Source organism: Cetorhinus maximus, chromosome 23 (genome assembly GCF_964194155.1).
Source record: "Cetorhinus maximus chromosome 23, sCetMax3.hap1.1, whole genome shotgun sequence".
Taxonomy (NCBI): Eukaryota; Metazoa; Chordata; class Chondrichthyes; order Lamniformes; family Cetorhinidae; genus Cetorhinus; species Cetorhinus maximus.
Window position 1 is genome coordinate 33663306 of NC_135901.1, and position 24885 is coordinate 33688190.

General features: G+C 47.4%; 3 protein-coding genes across 4 annotated transcripts in view; 1 reads left to right on the forward strand and 2 right to left on the reverse strand.

Annotated features, from left to right (window-relative positions):
• The window catches only part of LOC144697491 (uncharacterized), a 1380819-nt gene that overhangs the window by 111840 nt on the left and 1244094 nt on the right, over positions 1-24885 (reverse strand). The window lies entirely within an intron of this gene.
• Positions 248-24545, reverse strand: LOC144698471 (uncharacterized). The gene is made up of 4 exons (XM_078570412.1): positions 24485-24545; positions 19751-20855; positions 18844-19011; positions 248-1469 (listed from the first exon to the last, which is right to left on the reverse strand). Exons 2-4 carry the CDS (start codon positions 20503-20505, stop codon positions 407-409), a joined length of 1986 nt encoding a protein of 661 aa, XP_078426538.1. The 5' UTR covers positions 20506-20855; positions 24485-24545; the 3' UTR covers positions 248-406.
• LOC144697470 (uncharacterized) lies at positions 3614-12303 on the forward strand. 2 transcript variants are annotated; one of them, XM_078569445.1, is made up of 2 exons: positions 3614-3846; positions 9866-12303. In XM_078569445.1, the coding sequence occupies exons 1-2, from the start codon at positions 3698-3700 to the stop codon at positions 11106-11108; spliced, it is 1392 nt and encodes a 463-aa protein (XP_078425571.1). In that variant the 5' UTR covers positions 3614-3697; the 3' UTR covers positions 11109-12303. The 2 variants fall into 2 exon arrangements, with proteins under 2 accessions (XP_078425571.1, XP_078425572.1); XM_078569446.1 differs by having other exon boundaries at positions 3734-3835.

Consider the following 24885-nt stretch of genomic DNA (forward strand, 5'->3'; position numbering starts at 1 on the left):
TGTGTTACCACGGAGATCAGTGCGAACTGGACAAAACAAAAAAGGTCAGATAACGACATGGAGAATAAACGCCGTGTTTGATTCTATCCAACAGGCACGAGATGTGGATGGTCATTGAGCTCCTGGACTGCGTCCAGGCTGAAGTTCTGTTCCTGCCCTATGATCCTCCCCCTAGATCGTCCTTTCTGAGCTCCGTCCAGGTGATGCTAAACACTCAGGTGGGAAAAAAAAAATCAGCAACAACGTGTTTAAAACAAAGCTCATTTATTTGATATATGACCGGAATGCTAAACTTCAGTCCAGTTATCAACATCTGCAGAAACAAACCCCAACTCTCTGAGTGACCATGTTCAGTCCTGGATATGATGATCAACAGCAGCAAGAACAGCGAAACCCAATCCTGCAGTCACTTGTGAACTTGCTGGTGTCTCACCAAGTGGGATGACTGAGTGAATCCCTTCCCACACTCGGAGCAGATGAACAGCCTCTCCCCGGTGTGAACCCGCTGGTGCCTCAGGAGATTGTTCGAATGGACGAATCTTTTCCCACACTCGCAGCAGGTGAACGGCCTCTCCCCAGTGTGAATTCGCTGGTGGGTCAGCACCTCGCGCCTGCTTTTGAAGCTTTTCTCGCAGTCCGTACATTTGAAAGGTCTCCTATCGGTGTGAACCAGTTGGTGCGCAGTGAGACGGGACAACCTAGAGAATCCCTTCCCACATTCGGAGCAGATGAACGGCCTCTCCCCGGTGTGAATCCGCTGGTGCGTCAGCAGGTGGGATGACTGGGTGAAGCCCTTCCCGCACTCCGAGCAGGTGAACGGCCTCTCCCCGGTGTGAACGCGCTGGTGCGTCAGCAGGTGGGGTGACTGGCTGAATCCCTTCCCACACTCGTAGCAGATGAACGGCCTCGCCCCGGTGTGAATTTGCTGGTGCTTCAGCAGGTTGGACGAATCACTGAATCCCCTCCCACACTCGGAGCAGATGAACGGCCTCTCCCCGGTGTGAATTCGCTGGTGCGTCAGAAGGTCGGATGACCGGGTGAATCCCTTCCCGCACATGGAGCAGATGAACGGCCTCTCCCCAGTGTGAGTGCGTCGATGAGTCTCCAGCAGGGATGGGTATTTGAAACCCTTCCCACAGTCCCCACATTTCCACGGCTTCTCCATGTGTCTCTCCAGGTTGATCAGTTGAAGCTTGTCCACATGAAACACGTGCGGTTTCTCCCCGCCAAGTATGGTTTGGTGATTCTTCCAGCTGTGTAACTGGTTAAAGCTCTTTCCACAGTCAGTTGACTGGAACACTCTCACTCGGGTGTATGTGTGTGTCTCAGTGCTTTTCCAGTCACACTGATGTTTGAACACTTTTCCCCACAGACAGAATAAAGAAACATTTCTTCTTCCACATTCAAAGGTTGGTGACATCCGGGTCCTGATGAATTGAGTGACTCTGGCAGGTCTTGAAAAGTGGTTTCAGATTCCCGCCTGTAAATCCTCCTCTTCTAATACCCTGTAAAAAGAGTTTACATAGAATTACACAGAATATACAGAATAGAAACAGACCTTTTGGCCCAGCTAATATCTGCTGGTGTTTATGCTCCACGTGCTTCTTCTCCCATTCCATCTACCTCGTCTCAGTCCTTCAGTTTATCTCTCTATCCCCCTTTTATCTCATGTACTCGCCTGGTGTCCATTTGAAAGTATCTGGGCTTTCTGCCTCAACCACTTCCTGTAGTTCTACATTCTAACCTCTCTTCGAGTAAACATTTCTCCTTATTTCCCCATTGGATTTATCTTGTATTTATGGGCCCCCCCCCCATTTATGCAACATGAGCAAGAAATTTTAGCCAAAACAGGGACAGTTGTTCTCGCTAATAACACAGGTCAATGGCCTACCTATTTCAGCTGCCCATCACAGAATATTAACAGCACAGGAAGCCATTCAGCCCATCATGTGTGCACTAGCCCTCCAAATGAGCATCATGACCTCGTGCCATTGCCTTGCCTTTCCCCCCGTACCCTTGCACATTGTTTCTACTCAAATAATTATCTAATGTCCTCTTGAATGCCTCGATTGAACCAGCCTCCACCACACTTCCAGGCCGTGTGTTCCAGACCCGAACCACTCGTTGTGTGAAAAAGTTTTTTCTCGCATCACATTTGCTTCTTTTGCAAATCACTTTAAATCTGTGCCCTCTCATTCTTGATCCTTTTACCAGCAGGAACAGCTTCTCCCTATCTACTCTGTCCAGCCCCCTCATGATTTTGAACATCTCTATCAAATCTCCTCTCAGCCTTCTTCCCTCCAAGGGGAGCAGTCCCAGCCTTTCCAATCTACCCTCATAGCTGAGGTTTCTCATCCCTGTAACCATTATCGTAAACCTCTTCTGCACTCCTTCCAATGTGTTCACATCCTTCCTGTAACATGGTGACCAGAACTGTACACAACACTCCAGCTGAGGTCTAACGAGTGCGTTATATAAATTCAGCATAATCTCCCTGCTCTTGTACTCTGGTATGCCAATATCGTGTTTATGCACACAAGTTAATTTGCCTGCATACATTATAGTGCAGCAGGAAATTCTTTAACTTTCCCAATGAGAACTGTGTAATTAAACACAAATTTAACATGGAAAAATCATTAAAAGTGGCCCAGTCAGTCTGATATTTGAAGCCTTACCCTGCAAACAGGACAAACATTTCTCCTTCCACATTCACAGGCGGATGATATTCAGGTCCTGGTGAATCGAGTGACTAGCAGATCTTGAAGGGATGTTTCATTTGGGATTCCTCTTTGGATGTCCTCCCTTTCCTAAGGCCCCCAGTGAAAGGACTTTCCAAAGGGTTTTCACTGTCAGTCCAGGAGAGAAATATGCTGCATTTTCTCTTCCGGCTTCCTGTCCCAGCATGGCTGCGCATGCGACCTACTGCACGTCACCCTCTAAGATGGCGGCCGCGCCTGCGCTATCTGCACATCACCCGCTAAGATGGCGGCTGCGCATGCGCTCTGCTACCGTATCGCCCCCACAAAATGGAAGCCGCGCATGCGCTCTGCTGCACTTCCCCCTCGAATCAACAGAGCGGTGGTTAACCCGGGCCTGGCAACGAGAAAGGCAAAGCCGCCCGGCTGGTTCCAAACGCTGGACTGTTTCCAAATTCCAGGTCACAGACCTCTTCATCTTTCCTACGTGATGACAGACGGTTCCAACCCAGCAAAGCCCCGCGACTATTCAGACGGGCCTATCTTTCGCAAGAAGGGCCGCAGCGCGCAGGCGCGGGGGAGGCTCCGCCCCGTCACCGCCCCCCATCCCTGGCCTCGGCCCCGCCCCCCTCTGTCCCGCCCCGTCTCGCCTCGCCTCCCGGCCCTGGGCTCCGCCCCCCCTCCGGCCCTGGGCTCCCCCCCCCCTCCGGCCCTGGGTTCCCCCCCCGAGGACGCCAGCCTGTTGCCCGGAGCATGCGCACTCGGTGCGGCTACGGGAAGCTGAGCACGGGGGGCGAGCGCAGCCTCAGTGAGAGCAGCCGGGCGGGCGCCAGACACAGGGAGGTGGTGGGGGAGGCAGAGGCTGTAGGTCAGAGAGGGGAGGATGCACAATATTGGGTGTGCATAAGTTCCAGCAGAGTTCTGGATGACCTCCTGTTTCTAGGGGGTTTGAACGCGGGAGGCTGGGGAGGGACATTTTTAAGTAGTCAAGTTTGGAGGGAATGAAGGAGTGGGTGAGAGATTCAGAAACAGAGGAGTTTTTGTTTAAATTCATTATTTCATGGACTGGGGTGGAGTGCAGCTTGCAAATAAGAGTGAGCGGTAATATCTTACTTCGGTGCAGCAGAAGGAGCTGGTTGGTGAGTAACTGGTAAACTATTCCATTTCCAACAAATAATCCGTCAAGTTAAGGTATGCAGGGCAGTTTGGCTGAGTTGAATGTGCATCCTGTGACACGTGGGAAGTCATGGATGCACCATGTATCCTGGACCAACACATTTGTAGGAAGTGCCATCGGCTGCACAAGCTTGACCTCCGGGATTCAGACCTTGAGCGGTGCTGGAGCCACTGATGCATCCAAGAGGTAGAGAACTATGTGGATAGTGCGTTTAGGGCGGTGGCCGCACCATGAGTTAGGAACATGCAGACAGATAGGGAATGGGTGACTGCCAGGCAGTCTAATAGGACCAGGCAGTTGTTGCAGGAGTCCTCAGTCAATCTCACTTATTAACATTGGTGAAGGCGATGGATCCTCAGAGGAGTGCAGTCAGAGCCAAGTCTGTGACACCATAGGTGGCTTAGCTGCACAGGAGGGGAGTAGGTAGAGTTGAAGAGCAATAGTGATTGGGGATTTGTTAGTTAGGGGAACTTCTGCAGCCATAGATGTGGCTGCAGGGTGATATGCTGCCTCCCTGGTACCAGGGTCAAGGATGTCACAGAGCGGCTACAGGACTATATCACATTCAACCTTGATGTGAAATTCTATCATGTTACGGTCACTATTTTCCAAAGGCTCCTTTACAGCAAGGTTATTGGGGGGTGGTGAACAACCAGATGTTGTGGTCTACTTTGGTATCATTGAAGAGGGAATGAGGTCCCCCGGACCTCAGAAGAAGTAATCTCAGGATTACTCGCAGTGCCACATGCTAGTGAGCATAGAAATAGGAGTGATTGAACATGTGGCTGGAGACCTGGTGTAGGAGGGAGGACATCAGATTTCTGAGGTACTGCAACTGGTTCTGGGGCAGGTGGGACGTGTACAAGACAACGGGTTGCACCTTAGCAGGACCGGTGCTAATATCCTTGCGGGTAGATTTTCCACTGCTATTGGGGAGGGTTTAAACTGGATTGGCCTGAGAAGGAGCTCAGATTGTAGGGAAGCAAAACTGGTAACAGGAAGTAGAAAAGTAGTAAGCGAAATTCTAAGACAGATGAAGCAGAGGGAAACATCAAATAGGATCAGAATACAGAGTAATGTTAAAAAGGCAGAATTAAAGGCACTCTCTGAGGGCATGCTGCATTCGCAACAAGGTTAATGATTTGAAGGCACAAATAGAGGGTAAATGGTTATGATTTAATTGTCATCACAGAGACATGGCTACAAGGTGACTAAGAGTGTAGACTGGATGTATCCAAGAATATTTGTCGCTTCGGAAAAATAGGCAAAAAGATAAAGAAGGCGGAGTAGTGCTCTTAATAAGGGACAAGATTTGTACATTAGTGAAAGAGGATCTTAGATCGAAGGATCAAGATGTGGAATCAGTTTGAGTGGAGCTAAGAAACAGCAAGAGGCAGCAAACATTGGGGGCAGTTGTTTATAGGCCACCAAATACTAGTGGTAATGCTGGGCACGGTATAAATCAGGAAATTAGAGCTGCATGTGACGTGGGTCATACAGTAATAATGGGCGACTTCAGTTTACATATCACAGAATCATAACGGCATAGGAGGAGTCCATTCGGCCCACCGTGTCTGCACCGGCTCTCCAAACGAGCATTATGACCTAGTGCCTTTTCCCTGTACCCTTGTACAATGTTTCTATTCATATATTCATCTAATGCCCTCCTGAATCCCTCGATTGAACCTGTCTCCTCCACACTTGCAGACAGTGCATTCCAGACCCGAACCACTCGTCGTGTGAAGGATTTTTTTCTCACGTCATATCTGCTTCTTTTGCAAATCACTTTAAATCTGTGCCCTCTCATGCTTGATCCTTTTACGAGCAGGAATAGCTTCTCCCTATCTACTCTGTCCAGCCCGCTCATGATTTTGAACATCTCTATCAAATCTCCTCTTAGCCTTCTTCACTCCAAGGAGAACAGTCCTAACCTCTCCATAGCTGAGGTTTCTCACCCCTGGAACCATTATCCTAAACCTCTTCTGCACTCTTTCCAATGTGTTCATATTCTTCCTATAATGTGGTGCCCAAAATTGTACACAATATTCCAGCTGAGGTCTAACGAGTGCCTTGTATAATTTCAGCATAACCTCCCTGCTCTTGCACTCTATGCCCCTATCAATAAAGCCCAGTATACTGTATGCTTTATTAACTAGACTAGGTCAACTTAACCAGTACTAATGATGTGGTGAGGATGACTTCCTGGAGTGTGTACAAGATGGGTTTCTGGAGCAGCATGTTGAAGAACCAGCTAGGGATTGGGCTATTTTAGATTTAATGTGATGTAATGTAATGATAAAGGGCTAATTAATAACCTTGCTATATAGGAGCCTTTGGAAGATAGTGACCATAACATGATCAAATTTCACATCAAGATTGAATGTGATATAGTTCACTCCGAAACTAGGGTCTTAAATCTGAACAAGGGAAACTATGAAGGTATGAGGGACAAGTTGGCTATGGTGGATTGGGAAAATACACCAAAAGATTTGATAGTAGTCAGGCAATGGCTAGTTTTTAAAGAAACACTGCATGGTCTGCAACAGATATACATTCCTCGAAGGCGCACACACTCAATGGGAAAGCTGAATCAACCATGGTTAATGAAAGAAGTTAAAGATTGCATTAGATCAAAGAAAATGGCTTATAAGGATGCCAGAAAAAAGCGATAAGCCTGAGGATTGGGAGCAACTTGGAACCCAGCAACGGAGGACTAAGAAACCGATAAAGAAAGGGAGAAGAGAATATGAATGCAAGCTAGCAAGAAACACGAAGGCAGACTGTAAAAGCTTCTTTCGGTATGTGAACAGGAAAGATTATCTCCGACGAATGTGAGTCCACTACTGGTGGAGACAGGAAAATTTATAGTGGAGGACAGGAAAATGCAGAGAAACTTAACAGTTACTTTGCGTCTCTCTTCACGGAAGAAAATCTCCCAGAAATATCGGGCAACCAAGGAGCTTGTGAAACTGAGGTGCTTAAAGAAATTAATATTAGTAAAGAGGTAGTACTTGGAAAGATTAGCTGGATTGAAGATCGATAAATCCCCTAGACCAGATGAGGTCCATCCCAGAGTGTTGAAGGAGGTGGCTAGTAAGGTAGTTGATGCATTGATGGGTATCTTTCAAAATTCTATAGATTCTGGAAAGGTTTCTGCAGATTTGAAAGTAGTAAATGCAACCCCACGATATAGGAAGAGAGGGAGAATGGAGAATTACGGATCTGTTAGTTTGAGGTCAGCTGTCGGGAAAATTGTAGAATCTATTAGAAAGGATGTGCCAACCTGATACTTGGAAAGTAATGGTAAAATTGGGCAGAGTCAACGTGGATTTATGAAAGGGAAATCATGTTTGGCAAATCTGTTCGAGTTTTTTGAGGATGTTACTTGTAACATAGATAAAGGAGAACCAGTGGATATGGTGTATTTGGAAATTCAGAGGGCATTTGATAAGGTACCACACAGGTTAGTAAACAAAACTTAGAGTACATGGAATTAGGGGTAAATGCTGCTATGGATTGAGAATTAGTTAACAGACAAAAAGCAGATAGTAAGAATAAACGGGTCATTGTCATGATGGCAGGCTGTTACTAGAGGGGTACCGCAACGATCAGTGCTTGGTCCACAGCTATTCACAAACTATATAGGAACATGAGCAAGGCCATTCAGCCCTTGGAGCCTGCTCCACCATTCAATACAATCATGGCGGATCGAACACTTTTACCCATACTATCCCCATAACCCTTCGCGTTATTGTCAATTGGAAATCTACCAATCTCCACCTTAAACATACTCAATTACTGAGCTACCCTCTGGGGTAGAGAAGTCCAGAGATTCACAACCCTCTGAGCAAAGAAATTTCTCCTCATATTGGCTTTAGGTGGCTTCCCCCTTATTTTGAAATTGTGTCCCCTGTTCTATACTCCCCAACTGGGGGAAACATCTACCCTGTCTATTCCTTTAAGTATTTTGTAGGTTTCAATGAGATCGCCTCTCATTCTTCGAAGCTCTAAAGAATACAGGCCCCGTTTCCCCAATCTCTCTCCATAAGACAGTCCCGCCATCCCCGAAACAAGTCTGGTGAACCTGCGCTGCACTCCCTATATGGCAATAACATCCTTTCTGAGGTAAGGGGACCACACAGCACTCCAGGTGCGGTCTAACCAAGCTTCTGTACAATTGAAGCAAGATTTCACTACTCCTGTACTCAAATCCTCTTGCGATAAAGACTGACGTTCCATTCGCCTTCCTAATTGCCGGCTGCACCTGCATGTTAGCTTTCGTGATTTGGATGTAGGGACCAATTCTAATATTGCCAAATTTGCCGATGACACCAAATGAGGTGAGATGTAAGTTGTGAGGAGGGTGCAAGGAGGCTTCAAGTGGACTTGAACAGGCTAAGTGAATGGGCAAGGACACGGCAGATGGAATATAATGTACCTAAGTGTAAGGTTATCCAATTTGGTAGAACACACAGAAAGGCAGACTATTTCTTAAATGGTGAGAGGTCAGGAAGTGTTGGTGTCCAAGGGGACTTGGGTGCCCTTGTTCAGGAGTCACTGAAAGCGAGCAGGCAGATGCAACTATCAGTGAGGAAGGCAAATGGTATGTTGGCCTTCCTCACAAAGGGATTTGAGTACAGGAGTAAAGACGTCTTGCTGCAGTTGTATAGAATCTTGGTGAGACCGCAACTGGAGTACTGTGTACAGTTTTGGTCTCCTTATCTAAGGAAGAAAGGAAGAATAAACTTGCCATAGAGGGAGTGCGATGGAGGTTCACCAGACTAATCCCTTGTGAAGACGGATTGAGGAAACTGGGCCTGTATTCTTGAGTTTTGAAGAATGAGAGTTGATCGCATTGAAACTTACGAAATACTTACAGGGCGTGACGGGATGGATGTGGATAAGATGTTTCCCCTGGCTGGTGAGTCTCAAACCAGGGGACATAATCTCAGAATAAGGGGCAGGCCGTTTAAGACTGAGATGAGGAATTTCTTCGCTCAGAGGGTGGTGCATCTTTGGGAATTCTCTACCCCAGAGGGGCTGTGGAAGTTCAATCATTGAGCATGTTCAAGACAGAAATCGATAGATTTCTGGAGACTAATGACATTAAGGGATATGGAGATAAACATGGAAAAGTAGTGTTGGAGTAGATGATCACCCATAATCTGTTTTAATGGTGGAGCAGGCTCGATGGGCTGAATGGTCTATTCCTGTTCTCATGTTCCAGTGCTGTCTGGGCCAACATTTATTGCCCATCCCAAATTGTCCTTGAGCAGGTGGTGGTGAGCTGCCTTCTTGAACCGCTGCATTCTATGTGGTGTAGGTACAACCACAGTGCTGTTAGGGAAGGAGTTCCAGCATTTTGATCCAGCAACAGTGAAGGAACAGTGAGATATTTTCAAGTCAGGATGGTGAGTGACTTGGAGGGGAACTTCCAGGTGGTGGTGTTCCCATCTATCTGCTGCCCTTGCCCTTCCAGGTGGTCGTGGTCGCAGGTTTGGAAGATGCTGTCGAAGGAGCCTTGGTGCATGGCTGCAGTGCATCTTGCAGATGGCACTCACAGCTGCCACTGTGCGTTGGTGGTGGAGGGAGTGAATGTTTGTGGATGTGGTGCCAAACAAGCAGGCTGCTTTGTCCTGGACAGTGTCAAGTTTCTTGAGTGTTGTGGGAGCTGAACTCATCCAGGCAAGTGGGGAGTATTCCATCACATTCCTGACTTGTGCCTTGTAGATGGTATTTGGGCTTTCTCTCTCTCTCTCTTTCTCTCTCTATCTCCTCTCATAGAGGTAAGAGTCTTGTGTAGGCCCAGACTGAGTGGCAGGTTCCCTTCCCTATTTTTTTTAACAAAAATCCGGAAATTTCACGGTCATCTTTTCCTAGTTCCACCCCCACAAATTAGCAGATTGATTCAGCTCTATTTCACAGTTTGCCTTTTTGTTAATCTAGGTTCTTTTTCATATTTCCTTGTTCCTGTTTTAAATTAATTTCACAGGGTTTTAGAAAGAAAGGATTTTCAAGCGGCAAGCTCAAACCCAGCATCGCATCAAGATCTGAAGGAGTCACTCGATTCATCGGGACCTGAATATCATTGGGTTTTGAACATGGAAAGGAAAAGCACTGTTCACAGCGGAGAGAAACCGTACATGTGTCCTGTGTGCGGAAGAGGTTTCAACCAATCAGCTGGGCTGTCTCGACACAAGCGCAGTCACACTGGGGAGAAACCATGGAAATGTGGGGACTGTGGGAAGGGATTCAATTACCCGTCCGAACTCGAAACTCATCGGCGCAGTCACACTGGGGAGAGACCGTTCCCCTGCTCCAAGTGTGGGAAGGGATTCACTCAGCTATCCGGTCTGCTGACACACCAGCGAGTTCACTCTGGGGAGAAGCCGTACGCCTGCTCTGAGTGTGGGAAGGGATTCACTCGGTCATCCCAACTGCTGACACACCAGCGAGTTCACAGTGACAAGAGAGAGTTTAAATGCCCCGACTGTGAAAAGAGCTTTAAGAGCCCACACTCACTGACAAAACACCAGCGCATTCACATCGGCTCCACGCCACTCACCACACCGTTCAGCTGCTCCGAGTGTGGGAAGAGATTCAGGGGATCCTCCAACCTGCTGAAACACCAACGCATTCACACTGGGGAGAGACCGTTCACCTGCTCCGAGTGTGGGAAGGGATTTACTAATTCATCCAACCTGTTGAGACACCAGCATGTTCACACAGATGAGAGACCTTTTAGATGCCCAGACTGTGGGAAGTGCTTCAAAAGTTCCGGGGAACTGATATCCCATCAACGTGTTCACACTGACGAGAGGCCGTTCAAGTGCTCTCACTGCGGGACTGGGTTCAGGCGATCTGCGGAACTCAGTGTGCACCAGCGAGTTCACACTGGGGAGGGGCTGTTCACCTGCTCGGTGTGTGGGAAGGGATTCACTCGTCTATCCCATCTCACCTCACATCAACTTGTTCACACAGACAAGAGACCATTTCAATGTTCTGACTGTGGGAAGCGTTTTAAAAGCAGCCACGTTCTGATGAGACACCAGCAAGTTCACACCGGGGAGAGGCCGTTCACCTGCTCTGTGTGTGAGAGGAGGTTCACCCAGTCATCCATTCTGCTGAGACACCAGCGAGTTCACACCGGGGAGAGGCCATTCACCTGTTCGGTGTGTGAGAAGAGATTCACTCAGTCATCCAGCTTACAGAAACATCAGCGAGTTCACAAGTGATTACGGGGGTTGGATTCTGCTGTTATTGTTGCTGTTAACTGCATCCAGACTGAACCATAATTCATTCTGACAGTTGGGTTTTATATCTTATGTCGGTAACCCCTATTGCACTTGGCATGTGCCCACACCATCTCTCAATCATGTGTGAATAGACCCATCTTGTCTCCAGGCCTCATTTTAAATTGAAATCCACTCAGAAACTGTATTGAAGTGAAGATGAACAATAACCAGATCACAGTCCTAACCTGCAGCTCCATATTGACAGGGGAAAGTCTGTTCTCTAACACAAGGATGAGGCTGTTTGTGAGCTCAATATTTGTAATCACAAAGTAGGCTTGAGATATTTGATAGATGAGCTGTTAATTTGTCAGATATTGAAGGAATTCCTCTTAAACTCACCAATTTATATCTCAGACTCTGGTCCCTGATGTAATTAGTACTCAGTATCCATTAGTGCTGATTTACAGTGAATCAATGAGTGGCCTGTGGAATATGTGTTCCTTGTTTTGTGAAATGGATTTTATGCTGAACTGCTGGATGACTAGTTTAGCAGCACAGAATTTGAGTATTACTGAAAAAAGAGACTTTTTTGGTCAAAGCTTTGAGTCTTGCACTCATCAGGACAGTTCGCAAGAATACCAATGTCAGGGGAAACAATTTTATACTGTATAAGAGAGTACTGATTAGAAGTGGACTCTGGTAGAGACATTGCCATGGAGAATGCACCAGTTAATGGTGACTGACAGTTAACTGCCAAACATTGGTTGAAATTTAAATCGGGAAGCTTGACTGACTGGTCAAGACATTGCCCCGAGGAATGAACCAGTGAATGGCTGTCACTTATTTTGTTTAGCTGAAACAGGCGCAATGACTTGTTCTTTCTGTCTGCGAAGAACAGGGCACTGTGTATTAATATTTGTAGCTTCCAGTACACACAAATGTACCTCTACCAATCAGAGTCCACTTGCCAACCAATCGGCATTCTCTTCTCATACAGTCTAAACTTATTTCCCCTGACGTTGGTATTCTTGCGAACAGTCCTGATGAGCGCAAGATGAAAAGCTTCAACAAAATAGTCTCTCTTTTCAGCAATGCTGGATAATTCAGATTGATTGATTTTGGACATGTCCAAAAACAATCAATGTGCTTAGATTTAACTTTAAGTTGTGATTTGTAACCAATAAACAATATTTATAACATGACTCGTAGTATGGTATCTTGGTGATTTGTGAAGAAGGAATTAATTCACTCACGCAGTAGCTTCAGGGAACCAGACTGAGGTTTGTTAATGGAGGCCTTGTATTTGTATAGCGCCTTTCACAACTTCAGGATGTCCCAAAGTGCTTTACAGCCAATGAAGTTCTTTTGATGTGTAGTCCCAGTTGTAATGTATAAGATTTTAGTCTGGGAGTCATAGGTTATCCAAAAAGGGGGTCAGTCATCGGTGATCTGAAACCATTTTATTAAAGAGCAACAATTCAGGTATGATACATAAGCTAAATAGGCAGAAAAGACATACGACCCATAACAGGTGGGAACGGTTTACTGGTCCCAGAGTAGGGGGATGCGGATGCGTTTGTCTGGAGGTATCAGTCGCCTCTGAATGGGTTACTGGTCCCGGAATAGGGGGATGCTGAATCGGTTGGCTGGAGGTGTCAGTCTCCTTTGGGTTACTGGTCCCGGAGTAGGGGGATGCTGATCCCCGTGGCTGGAGGTTGACCGTCTTCTTGGAATGGGGTTACTTTTTTTTATTCATTTATGGGATGTGGGCATTGCTGGCTAGTAAGGCATTTATTGCCCTTGAGAAGGTAGTGATGAGCTACCTTCTTGAAGCACTGCAGACCCTGTGGTGTAGGTACACCCACGGTGCTGTTAGGGAGGGAGTTGCAGTATTTTGACCCAGCGACAGTGAAGGAATGGCAATGTATTTGCAAGTCAGGATGGTGAGTGATTTGGAGGGGAACTTCCAGGTGGTGGTGCTCCCATGGATCTGCTGCCCTTCTAGATGGTAGTGGTCATGGGTTTGGAAGATGCTGCCTAAGGAGACTTGGTAAGTTGCTGCAGTGCATCTTGTAGATGGTACACACTGCTGCTACTGTGTGTCATTGGCGGAGGGAGTGAATGTGGTGTCAATCAAGTGGGGCTGCTTTGTCCTGGATGGTGTCAAGCTTCTTGTGTTATTAGAGCTGCAACTTATCCAGGCAAGTAGAGAGTATTCCATCACACTCCTGACTTGTGCCTTGTAGATGGTGGACAGGCTTTGGGGAGTCAGGAGGTGTGTTACTCGCTGCAGGATTCCTAACCTCTGACCTGCTCTTGTAGCCACGTTATCTATATGGCTGGTCCAGTTCAGTTTCTGGTCAATGGTGACTCCCCAGGATGTTGACAGTAGGAGGATTCAGCCATGATAATGCCATTGAATGTCAAGGGGTGAAGGTTCGATGGTCATTGCCCGGTCCCAGGATCGGGGGGATGCTGATCTCCGTGGCTGGAGCTGGCAATCTACTCCAGGAATGGTTTACTAGTCCCTGATTGGACAGATAAATGAAGCTAAAATTAAAATAGCTGGAAAAACTCAGCAGGTCTGACAGCATCTGCGGAGAGGAACACAGTTAACATTTCGAGTCCGTATGACTCTTCATCTGATGAAGAGTCATACGGACTCGAAACGTTAACTATATTCCTCTCTGCAGATGCTGTCAGACCTGCTGAGTTTTTCCAGCTATTTTTATTTTTGTTTCAGATTTCCAGCATTCGCAGTCTTTTGCTTTTATCTTAGTGGATAATTGAAGCTGATGTGTACAGCTGGTGGTGGCTGTCTCTTCCGTTCTCAGTCGTCTTGCGCTAAGCAAAGTGTTAGTCTAAAGCCAACGTGATTCACTTCGAAAACCCCTCCTTTGTCCGAAGTCTTGTAAGGTTCAGGTTGCGTTCGAGAGTCACAGATTCCCCAAAGTATGGGTGAGGTCATTGGTGGTTTAAAAGCAGTTCATTAAGTATTAAGTCATTTATTAAGAAGCAACAGGTTAAATAGGATGCTTTAGTTCAATAGACAGGAAAGGCCGACGACCCGTGACAGTTGACAGCAGCTGACTGACCCCAGAGAGCGAACACCCGGATGAAGCTGATTGCTGAACGTGACGGTCTCTGCTCACTGCAGTCTTATTCTCTTTGTTCCTTGTCTTTTTGAGCTGACAGGTGAGTTGGGAAGCTCTTCCATGATCGGTGTCTCAGCAGCTGCCTGCTGAGGACTGCTCTTTTGTTCCCCCCCTCACCCCACCCCGCAAGCACCCATTCATATACTTTATTTCCAGGAGCTGGTGGTTTACCCCATGTCAATCACTTGTTCAATTCTGCCTGGCCAATGACTGCAGGGACAGTTACCCGGGGTAGCTGCCAATCAAAAACAGAAAATGCTGGAAAAACTCAGCAGGTCTGATGGCGTCTGTGGACAGAGAAAAACATAGTGAACGTTTCGAGTCCGTGTAACCCTTCTTCAGAGCTGAAGAGAAGTGGAAATGTGATGAAATTTATACTGTTAAAGGAGGGGCTTGGGGGGGTGAGGGGGCAGGTGGAGCTAGATAGAAGGCCAGCGATAGGTGGGGGCAAAGGAGAGATTGACAAAGATGTCATGAATTAAAGGACAAAGGGATTGTGAATGGTGGTGGTTAGTGCTAAAAAATAGTGGCATAAAGGTAAGAAAGCAGAATGTGATTATAGCAGAACAAGGGTAGCATTGTGTGAAAGAACAACATGGAACAAATGACAGATGATCCTTTTTGGGGGTGGGGTGAGGGAGGGGTCAGTGATAGGGAAAAAAGGATAGAAAATGGATGCAAAGGGGGGGGATAAAACTACGGATAAATGAATAAAAGTAAAAATAAGTGGATAAAACTGTCAATCACTTTGGTTCGAGGTTGTCTCTGAGCTTATTTCCTGCTGGGTGCCATTTGTTACATCCTGCCAAACAATAAGAGGATATAAGGCTCCATCCTAGCAGCTTAATGATGTCTGGTGACTTTGCACAGCCCCCACAAGGAACAGCATTCTCTTGGGCCCTTGCCTTGTTTATCTCAATTCCTTGACTGATAAGAGCTGTCTCCGCCCTTTCCCAAGAGACAGAGAGAAAAAGAACAAACCTTCTGCTGGTCAGGCGCTCACAATCTTGAACTTGCTGATTCTAGGAATCTCCAATGTCGAACAGTTTCCTTGAGCGAACCAAGGCGTTAGGCTGAAATCAGCATTCGTCCACCTAGAGACGCTCTTTTATATCTGAAGTAATTTTTCTTCCCCCCTCTTGAAAGCCCGTTTATAAATCTTATTTCTGGGGGTCATGTGTCAATTCAATTGTTCATTCGCAAGGGACTGATATTTAAGGTAAAATCCCTCCTCTTTCCATCCGAAGGCCATGAAGTTATTTTGTGGCTCATTGTTTCAAAGAACATCCTCTTCAACCTTCACTCAGGCGGTTGGTTTACACTTGGGTCATGAGGACCCACCACCATCGCCACCCCTTCCCCTCTTAGGATTAGGAATGCTAGAGACATGCAGAGAATAACATGCCTGTCCGGTGTTTGTCAACCCAGGAAGCTTTCTTCATGAGAGAAGAGAGAGAGAGAGAACGAGATGACAGTGAGACAGACAGAGATAGAGAGACAGACAGAGCTATTCCCTGTAGTATTCAATACATTTCTGAAGATTTTTTTTTAATTCAGTCACGGGATGTGGGCTTCACTGGCTGGGCCAGCATTTATTGCCCATCCCTAGTTGCCCTTGAGAAGGTGGTAGTGAGCTGCCTTCTTGGACCGCTGTAGTCCATGTGGTGTAGGTACACCCACCGTGCTGTTAGGCAAAAAGTTCCAGGATTTTGATCTAGCGACAGTGAAGGAACGGCCGATATATTTCCAAGTCAGGATGGTGAGTGACTTGGAGGGGAACTTCCAGGTAGTGATGTTCCCACCTATCTGCTGCCCTTGTCCTTCTAGATGGTAGTGGTCGTGGGTTTGGAAAGTGCTAAGGAGCCTTGGTGAATTCCTGCAGTGCATCCTGCAGATGGTACACACTGGCTGCTACTGTGCATCGGTGGTGGAGGGAATGAACATTTGTGGATGTTGTGCCAATCAAGTGGGCTGCTTTGTCCTGGGCGATGTCAAGCTTCTTGAGTGTTGTGGGAACTGCACTCATCCAAGCCAGTGGGGAGAATTTCATCACACTCCTAACTTGTCTTGGACAGGATTTGAGGAGTCAGAAGGTGAGTTACTCGTCGCACGATTCCTAGCCTCTGACCTGCTCTTGGAGCCACAGTATTTATATGGCTAGTCCAGTTCAGTTTCTGGTCAATTGTAACCCCCAAGACGTTGATAGTGGGGGATTCAGTGATGGTAATGCCATTGAACATCAAGGGTGATGGTCAGATTCTCTCTTGTTGGAGATGGTCATTGCCTGGCATTTGTGTGCAGGAGTCCTCTGAGACAATCTCACTTGCTAACACTGGTGAAGGCAATGGATCCTCAGAGGAGTGCAGTCAGAGCCAAGTCAATGGCACCAGGAGGGGAAGAGGTAGAGTGGAAGAGCAATAGTGACAGGGGATTTGTTAGAGGAACAGGCAGGCATTTCTGCAGCCATAAATGTGACTGCAAGATGGTACGTTGCCTCCCTGGTGCCAGGGTCAAGGGTGTTACTAAGCGGCTACAGGACATTCTTCTGGGGGATGGTGAACAGCCAGAGGTTGTGGTCTACTTTGGTATCATTGACAAAGGTAGGAAGAGTTAGGATTGTGTGGCGTGAACGTTACTTGCCACTTGTCAGCCCAAGCCTGGATATTGTCCAGGTCTTGCTGCATTAGGAAATGGACTGCTTCAGTATCTGAGGAGTCGTGAATGGTGCTGAACATTGTGCAATCATCAGCGAACATCCCCACTTCTGATCTTATGATGGAAGGAAGGTCATTGATGAAGCAGCTGAAGATGGTTGGGCCCAGCACACTGCCCTGAGGAACTCTTGCAGTGAGGCCCTGGAGCTGAGATGACTGACCTCTAACAACCACAACCATCTTCCTTTGTGCTAGGTATGACTCCAACCAGTGGAGAGTTTTCCCCCTGATTCCCATTGACTCCAGTTTTGTTAGGGCTCCTTGATGCCACACTCGGTCAAATGCTGCCTTGATGTCAAGGGCAGTCACTCTCACCTCAGCTCGGGAGTTCAGCTCTTTTGTCCATGTTTTAACCAAAGCTGGAATGAGGTCAGGAGCTGAGTGGCCCTGGCAGAACCCAAACTGGGTGTCAGTGAGCAGATTATTGTTAAGCAAGTGCCACTTGATACCACTGTTGATGCCCCCTTCCATTACTCTACGGATAATGGAGAGCAGACTGATGGGGCGGTAATTGTCCAGGTTGGATTTGTCCTGCTTTTTGTGTACAGGACATATTTGGGCAAATTTCCACATTGCTGGCTAGATACAGTGTTGTAGCTGTACTGGAACAGCTTGGCTAGGGGTGCACAAGTTCTAGAGCACAAGTCTTCAGTACTATTGCCGGAATAATGTCAGGGCCAATAGCCTTTGCAGTATCCAGTGCCTTCAGCCACTTCTGGCTGAAGATTGTTGCAAATGCTTCGGTCTTATCTTTTGCACTGATGTGCTGGGCTCCCCCATTATTGAGGCTGGGGATATTTGTGGAGCCTCCTCCTCCAGTGAGTTGTTTAATTGTCCACCACCATTCACGGCTGGATGTGGCAGGACTGCAGAGCTTAGATCTGATCCGTTGGTTGTGGGATCGCTTAGCTCTGTCTATTGCTTACTGCTTATGCTGTTTGGCATGCAGGTAGTCCTGTATTATAGCTTCACCAGGTTGACATCTCATTTTTAGGCGTGCCTGGTGCTGCTCCTGGCATGCCCTCCTGCACTCTTCATTCTTCTAAGGTTATTAGACAGTGATTTCTGACAGATCTCCCCACCTTGAGAAGGGGATATCTTTACTGACTTCTCACAACTGATTTCTGACTCACCTTACTATCTCTAAGCTAAGAGCTTGTTTTCCTAAGTTCTTCATGAAAAACCGTAGATAACATACTAAAGCTACTAGAACGATCAGAATCAGCAATACAAACCCTTGAGCTGCCACTAAGCATAAATGTAAAAACATTTCCACCAAAATGTGTTAAATATCGACTTAGATCGTCCTCCCCACCTGCCGATCATCTCACACAATTCTAAATGATTGGCATGTCATAAATACATCTTTAAAGACTAAAGACTCTATTCTCTTGCATCCGCCTTGTGGATATTTTCTAACTGATTCTGGACCTTCTTCAACTTAATTTGTCCTTTCTGACCCTCTTTAGAAATCCTATTGAGGATATACCAGTAATCCTGGTCACACTCTTCTCCAATCCCCAGGATATCCCTCACCCCCGGCCCGCCTGTTTTCTTTGTCAGACTATCTAACAGTCGCTCCCTGTAATGTGTCAATGCCATTGTGTACTCCTGGCTTCACTTAGGAACTTCTCCATTCACGTTTAACTAAGACTGTTGCTTCTCATGCCTATGATCTTGATGACTGTGATTCCATTCCTAACACCACTTGTAAGGTTTAGGTTTGGGGCTCACAGATACTCGAAAAGGAGGTTGAGCTCAGAAGTGATTTTAAAGTAGTTTATTGAGAAGCAACAGTTTAAATATGATGCGTAAGCTAAATAGACACGAAAGACACACGACCCATGACAGGTGAGAACGGTTTACCGGTCCCAGAGGACAAATGGACGGATGACACAGAGTGAGCGCTGGTATCTGTAGCTGGTGGTGACAGTCTCCTCTGAACGGTTAACAGGTGTGAGCCAGAGTGTGGGTGTTGGGCTGAAGCCAGTGTGGATCACCTCAAAATCTCTGCTCTCAAGAGCCTGTTTTAACCTTTACAACGGATGGGTCATGAGATCCAATCGTATCAGGGTTAGAAATGTCTTGTTTCAGGGCCTGTGCTGGAGACATGTCCTTGGCAGAGATAACAGGCCTGTCCTGTGTTTGTCAGCCAAAAATCTGCAATGGAATATTTACTCATAAGACAGATAGCGAGAGAGAGAGTGAGAGCGCGAGAGAATTAAATAGTGATTTCTTACGTCCGTTGCTTGGATTGAACTTGTCTCCATTCCTGTGCCGAGGGGATTTCTGTATCAGGCGCGAGGGGTAACATTTGGGAACTCTCAATTCCCCACCAATTCCCATTCCCCTTCTTTCTGGTGGATAATGGAGGTGTCACTGTGAGTAATGTGCAAGTCAGTAAGAATTGTCAACAAGGATTAATCAGCACTTTCTAATTGGAGATGTTAATCAGTGGAAACATTCAGACACTGAATGTAGAGTTTGTACCAAAGATCAATTTAGGATTGAAATAAAAGTTCAGAATCTTGTTGTAAATTAATTTCTGATGAAAGTTCCTGAATTATGGGGAAAGATCAGAGACAGTGGTTCTTAAAGGGACACTGCAGCTCCGAGAACACAGTCAGCTTTAGATCCAGAATATTAAACTCCAGCCCAGTTACAGGGATTATTAACATCAGCAGAAACAAACCCCAACTGTCAGAATGAACATGGTCCAGTCCTGGATGTGATGAAGAGCAACAAAGTAGCAGAATCCAAACCCTGTAATCACTTGTGAACTTGCTGGTGTCTCAGCAGTTGGGATGACTGAGTGAATCCCTTCCCACACACGGTGCAGATGATTGGCCTCTCCCCAGTGTGAACTCGCTGGTGTATCACTAGATTGGATGAATGAGCAAATCCCTTCCCACATTCACTGCAGGTGAACGGTCTCTCCCCAGTGTGAATTCGCTGGTGTGTCAGCAGGCCGGAGGAATCAGTGAATCCCTTCCCACACTTGGAGCATGTGAATGGTCTCTCCCCAGTGTGAATTCGCTGGTGTACAATGAGGTGGCCTGAATGCCTGAACCTCTTTCCACAGTCACTGCAACTGAACGGCCTCTCTTCAGTGTGAACTCGTTGGTGTGTCAGCAGGGTAGCTGACTGAATAAATCCCTTCCCACACACAGAACAGGTGAATGGCTTCTCCCCAGTGTGAACTCGTTGGTGAGCAGTGAGGTTGGAAGACTGTCTGAACCTCTTTCCACAGTTAGTGCAGATGAACGGCCTCTCCTCAGTGTGAATAAGCTGGTGGGTCAGCAGGTTGGATGACTGACTGAATCCCTTCCCACACACGGAGCAGGTGAACGGCCTCTTTCCGGTGTGACTGCACCGATGAGTTTCCAGCCGGGATGGGTAATTGAATCCCTTCCCACAGTCTCCACATTTCCAGGGTTTCTCACCAGTGTGAGTGCGTCGATGAGTTTCCAGCTGGGAAGGGAATTTGAATCCCTTTCCACAGTCTGAACATTTCCACGGTTTCTCCATGGTGCAGGTGTCCCTGTGTCTCTCTAGGTTGGCTGATCAGTTCAATCCTCGTCCACACACAGGACACGTGCAGCTTCTCCCCGCTGTGATGTTTTTTCAGGCTGTGTAACTGGTTAAAGCTCTTTCCTCAGTCAGTTCACTGGAACACCCTCACTCAGGTGTACGTGTGTCTCGGTGCTTTTCCAGTCACCCTGATGTTTGAAATCTTTTCCCACAGACAGAACAGACAAACATTTCTCCCAGATTCAAAGACGATGATATTCAGGTCCTGATGAATCTCGTGACTCTGTTAGATCTTGATGTGATGTTTGGTTTGAGTTTCCCATCTGCAAATCCTCCCCTTCCAGTACCTTGTAAAAGGAGTTTACAAAAGTCATCACTGTCAGTACAGGATAGAAATCCAGAACAGCCAATTCTAGTTTCTATGGAACATTTTTTTTCCTCCGTTGCTCCCCCAAAGTTGCAAAATCCCGTCCCCACACACTCCCCCTCCTCCTTGTGCTGAAATCCAAATAAAGTGTTGGATAATGCTTTCTGTATCTTTTTAACAAATTCATACAACTAGAGATAACAATATGTTATCTCCCACGTTCTACCTTCCATAAACTTGAAGCCATCCCAAAGTCTCTTGTCAAAGCCTTAATTCGCAGCAAGTCCCGAACCCCTATCACCCTATGCTTCCTGAAGTGTATTGGCTCCTGGTCAAGCAACATCTTGGTTATAAAATCTTCATCCTTGTTTACAAATCCCTCCTATGGCCTCACCCCTCACTTCCTCTGCAATCTCCGCCAGCCACAAAACCCTCCGAGATGTCTGCACTGCACTAATTCTGGCCTCCCAATTATAATTGCTTCATGATTGCTGGTCGTGCCTTTCGTTTCCTCAGCCCCAAGCTTTGTAATTCCCTCCCTACACCCCTGTGTTACTCTACATCACTTTCCTCCTTTAAGCTACTCCTGAAAACCTATCTCTTTGTCCAAACATTTGGTCACCTGCCCTAATATTTTCTAATGTGTCTGGGTGTTGCACTGTTTTATAATTCTCCTGTGACGTTCACTGGGATGATTTATGATGTTAAAGGTGCTATATAAATAGAAGCTGACTATAATCCTGACTTCCTGGTTATTAATCCAGGTTTGCAGCCTTATGATGAAACCCTGCGATGATCAATCAATTTCTCTCTTGGTCACTGGGACCCTGAAGACTTGCCCACTCTGCTGCTTCAACAAGGCAAAAGCAAAAAGGCCCAGAGCTGTAAGCGCGGGAGCTGCAGCTTCTTATTGGGGATTTGCGGCCTCCAGCAGATGTTTCTGAATCCTACCCGCCGCCTACCACCCAGGGTTTCCTTCCTTCCCTCCCAGATATCAGAGTCCTCATTGATTTGAGCCCAAAGTGTCACCTCATTGTTTCCAGGACTGTCAGTGACCTCATCTCCTCTGGAGATCTTCCTCCCACAGCTTCCAACCTGATAGTCGCCCAATCTCGGATGGCCCGCTTCTACCTCCTACCCAAAATTCACAAACAGGACTATCCCGGCAGACCGATCATGTCAGCCTGTTCCTGCCCCACAGAACTCATTTCTCGTTATCTTGACTCCCTTCTCTCTCCCCTTGTCCAGTCCCTTCCCACCTACATCCGTGATTCCTCTGACACCTTACGTCACATCAACAATTTCCAGTTCCCTGGCCCCAACCGCCTCCTCTTCACCATGGACGTCCAATCCCTCTACACCTCCATCCCCCACCAGGATGGTCTGAGGGCTCTCAGCTTCTTCCTTGAACAGAGGCCCGAACAATCCCCATCCACCACTACTCTCCTCCGTCTGGCTGAACTTGTTCTCACACTGAACAATTTCTCCTTTAACTCCTCTCACTTCCTCCAAATAAAAGATGTGGCTATGGGTACCCGCATGGGCCCCAGCTATGCCTGTCTCTTTATGGGGTATGTGGAACATTCCTTGTTCCAGTCCTACTCCGGCCCCCTCCCACAACTCTTTCTCCAGTACATCGATGATTACTTCGGTGCTGCTTCATGCTCTCGTCGGGACCTGGAAAAATTTATTAATTTTGCTCCCAATCTCTACCCCTCCATCATTTTCACATGGTCCATCTCTGACACTTCCCTTCCCTTCCTTGACCTCTCTGCCTCAATTTCTGGTGATAGACTGTCCACCAATATCCATTACAAGCCTACCGACTCCCACAGCTACCTCGACTACAGCTCCTCACACCCCGCTTCCTGTAAGGACTCCATCCCATTCTCTCAGTTCCTTCGCCTCCGTCGCATCTGTTCTGATGATGCTACCTTCAAAAACAGTTCCTCTGACATGTCTTCCTTCTTCCTTAACCGAGGTTTTCCACCCACAGTCGTTGACAGGGCCCTCAACCGTGTCTGGCCCATCTCCCGCGCATCCACCCTCACGCCTTCTCCTTCCTCCCAGAAACATGATAGGGTCCCCCTTGTCCTCACTTATCACCCCACCAGCCTCCGCATTCAAAGGATCATCCTCTGCCATTTCCGCCAACTCCAGCATGATGCCACCACCAAACACATCTTCCCTTCACCCCCCCGGCAGCATTCCGTAGGGATCATTCCCTCCGTGCACCCTGGTCCACTCCTCCATCACCCCCTACTCCTCAACCCCCACCTATGGCATCTCCCCATGCATACGCAAAAGATGCAACACCTGCCCCTTCACTTCCTCTCTCCTCACCGTCCAAGGGCCCAAACACTCCTTTCAAGCGAAGCAGCATTTCACTTGCATTTCCCCCAACTTAGTCTACTGCATTCGTTGCTCCCAATGCGGTTTCCTCTACATTGGAGAGACCAAACGCAGACAGGGTGACCACTTTGCAGAACACCTTCGGTCTGTCCGCAAGAAAGACCCAAACCTCCCTGTCGCTTGCCATTTTAACACTCCACCCTGCTCTCTTGCCCACATGTCTGTCCTTGGCTTGCTGCATTGTTCCAGTGAAGCTCAACGCAAACTGGAGAAACAGCACCTTATCTTCCGACTAAGGCACTTTACAGCCTTCCGGACTGAATATTGAGTTCAACAACTTTAGATCTTGAACTCCCTTCCCCCATCCCCACCCCCTTTCCGTTTCTTCCCCCTCCCTTTTGTTTTTTCCAATAATTTATATAGATTTTTCTTTTCCCACCTATTTCCATTATTTTTAAATCTATACCTTTTATGCCCTTTTAGTCTTATTTCACCCCACCCCCACTAGAGCTGTACCTTGAGTGTCCTGCCATCTATTCTTAATTAGCACATTCTTTTAGATAATATCACCACCTTCAACACCTCTTTGTTCTTTTGTCTGTGACATCTTTTGATTATCTCCACCTATCACTGCTTGCTTGTCCCAACAACCACCCCCTCCCCACCCCCACAACTTCTCTCCCCCCACACCCCCCCACCTTAAACCAGCTTATATTTCACCCCTTTCCTATTTTTACTTAGTTCTGTTGAAGGGTCATGAGGACTCGAAACGTCAACTTTGTTCTTCTCCGCCGATGCTGCCAGACCTGCTGAGTTTTTCCAGGTAATTCTGTTTTAGTTTTGGATTTCCAGCATCCGCAGTTTTTTGTTTTCATGTCACCTCTTATTATTGTCCCCCCTTCCCCCATCCGCATTAATCGGACGAGGGGGCGGGACTGGAGGACTGAAACCGGCGGCTGCTCCTCCAACCAATCAGAGTGAATGAGGGGCGGAGCCAATTGCTCTCTCTCCCCGATTGGTTCCTCGGCCCAGGATGGCTGCGCATGCGTCGTGCCGCATACTGCCGCCTCTGAAGATGGCGGCCAAGCCGAGTGGTTGATGAGGACAAGGCCCACAGCTGGGGCCTCGGGCGGGCGGTAAAAACGGGGGCGCCGGAGGCTCGATATTCGGGATTTAGGGCCTACGCTGGGTGCTTACAAAGCCTTCCCACCTTCCCATTGCATCCATCCCTTCGTTTCCGCCACCCAAGAAACTTACCGGGTTGCAGAGAGCAGCAAACGAAGGACTCTGCTTCGCCATCAGCCGCACTGCGCATGCTCAAAACATTGTGAGGTACTGCGCATGCTCCATATCTTGCACAGCCCCGTGTGTCTTCCAAACACCTCTTAGCACTGCGCATGTTCCAAACACTGCTCGGAGATGCGCGTGCGCACTGGTCCGCTGCGATGTGGATAGGAGACGCCCTCCACCGATAGGAATGCTGGGTACAAGACCTCCAGGTTCTGCAGATGTTGTTCATCTTCATCATTTACAACGTTCAGGACAGACAGCAGGGATTATTAGAGGGAATTAACATAGTGTGGTGGGAAACGAAATTCAGGGTCTGGTTTGGGGAGCTGGGACTTGTACCTGAAGCTTTGTGAACTGAAATAATCTGG

Bases quoted from the DNA above. Each gene is read 5' to 3' on its own strand.
- LOC144697470 (XM_078569445.1), top strand. From the start codon at position 3,698: ATGAAGGAGTGGGTGAGAGATTCAGAAACAGAGGAGTTTTTGTTTAAA. The intron at 3,847-9,865 runs GTAAACTATTCC...TTAATTTCACAG, and splicing joins AGCTGGTTGGTGAGTAACTG to GGTTTTAGAAAGAAAGGATT.
- LOC144698471 (XM_078570412.1), bottom strand. From the start codon at position 20,505: ATGGAGAAACCGTGGAAATGTTCAGACTGTGGAAAGGGATTCAAATTC. The intron at 19,012-19,750 runs GTGATTACAGGG...TCCGTTGTAAAG, and splicing joins AGACACCAGCAAGTTCACAA to GTTAAAACAGGCTCTTGAGA. The intron at 1,470-18,843 runs GTAAACCGTTCT...GGCGGGAATCTG, and splicing joins CCATTTGTCCTCTGGGACCG to AAACCACTTTTCAAGACCTG.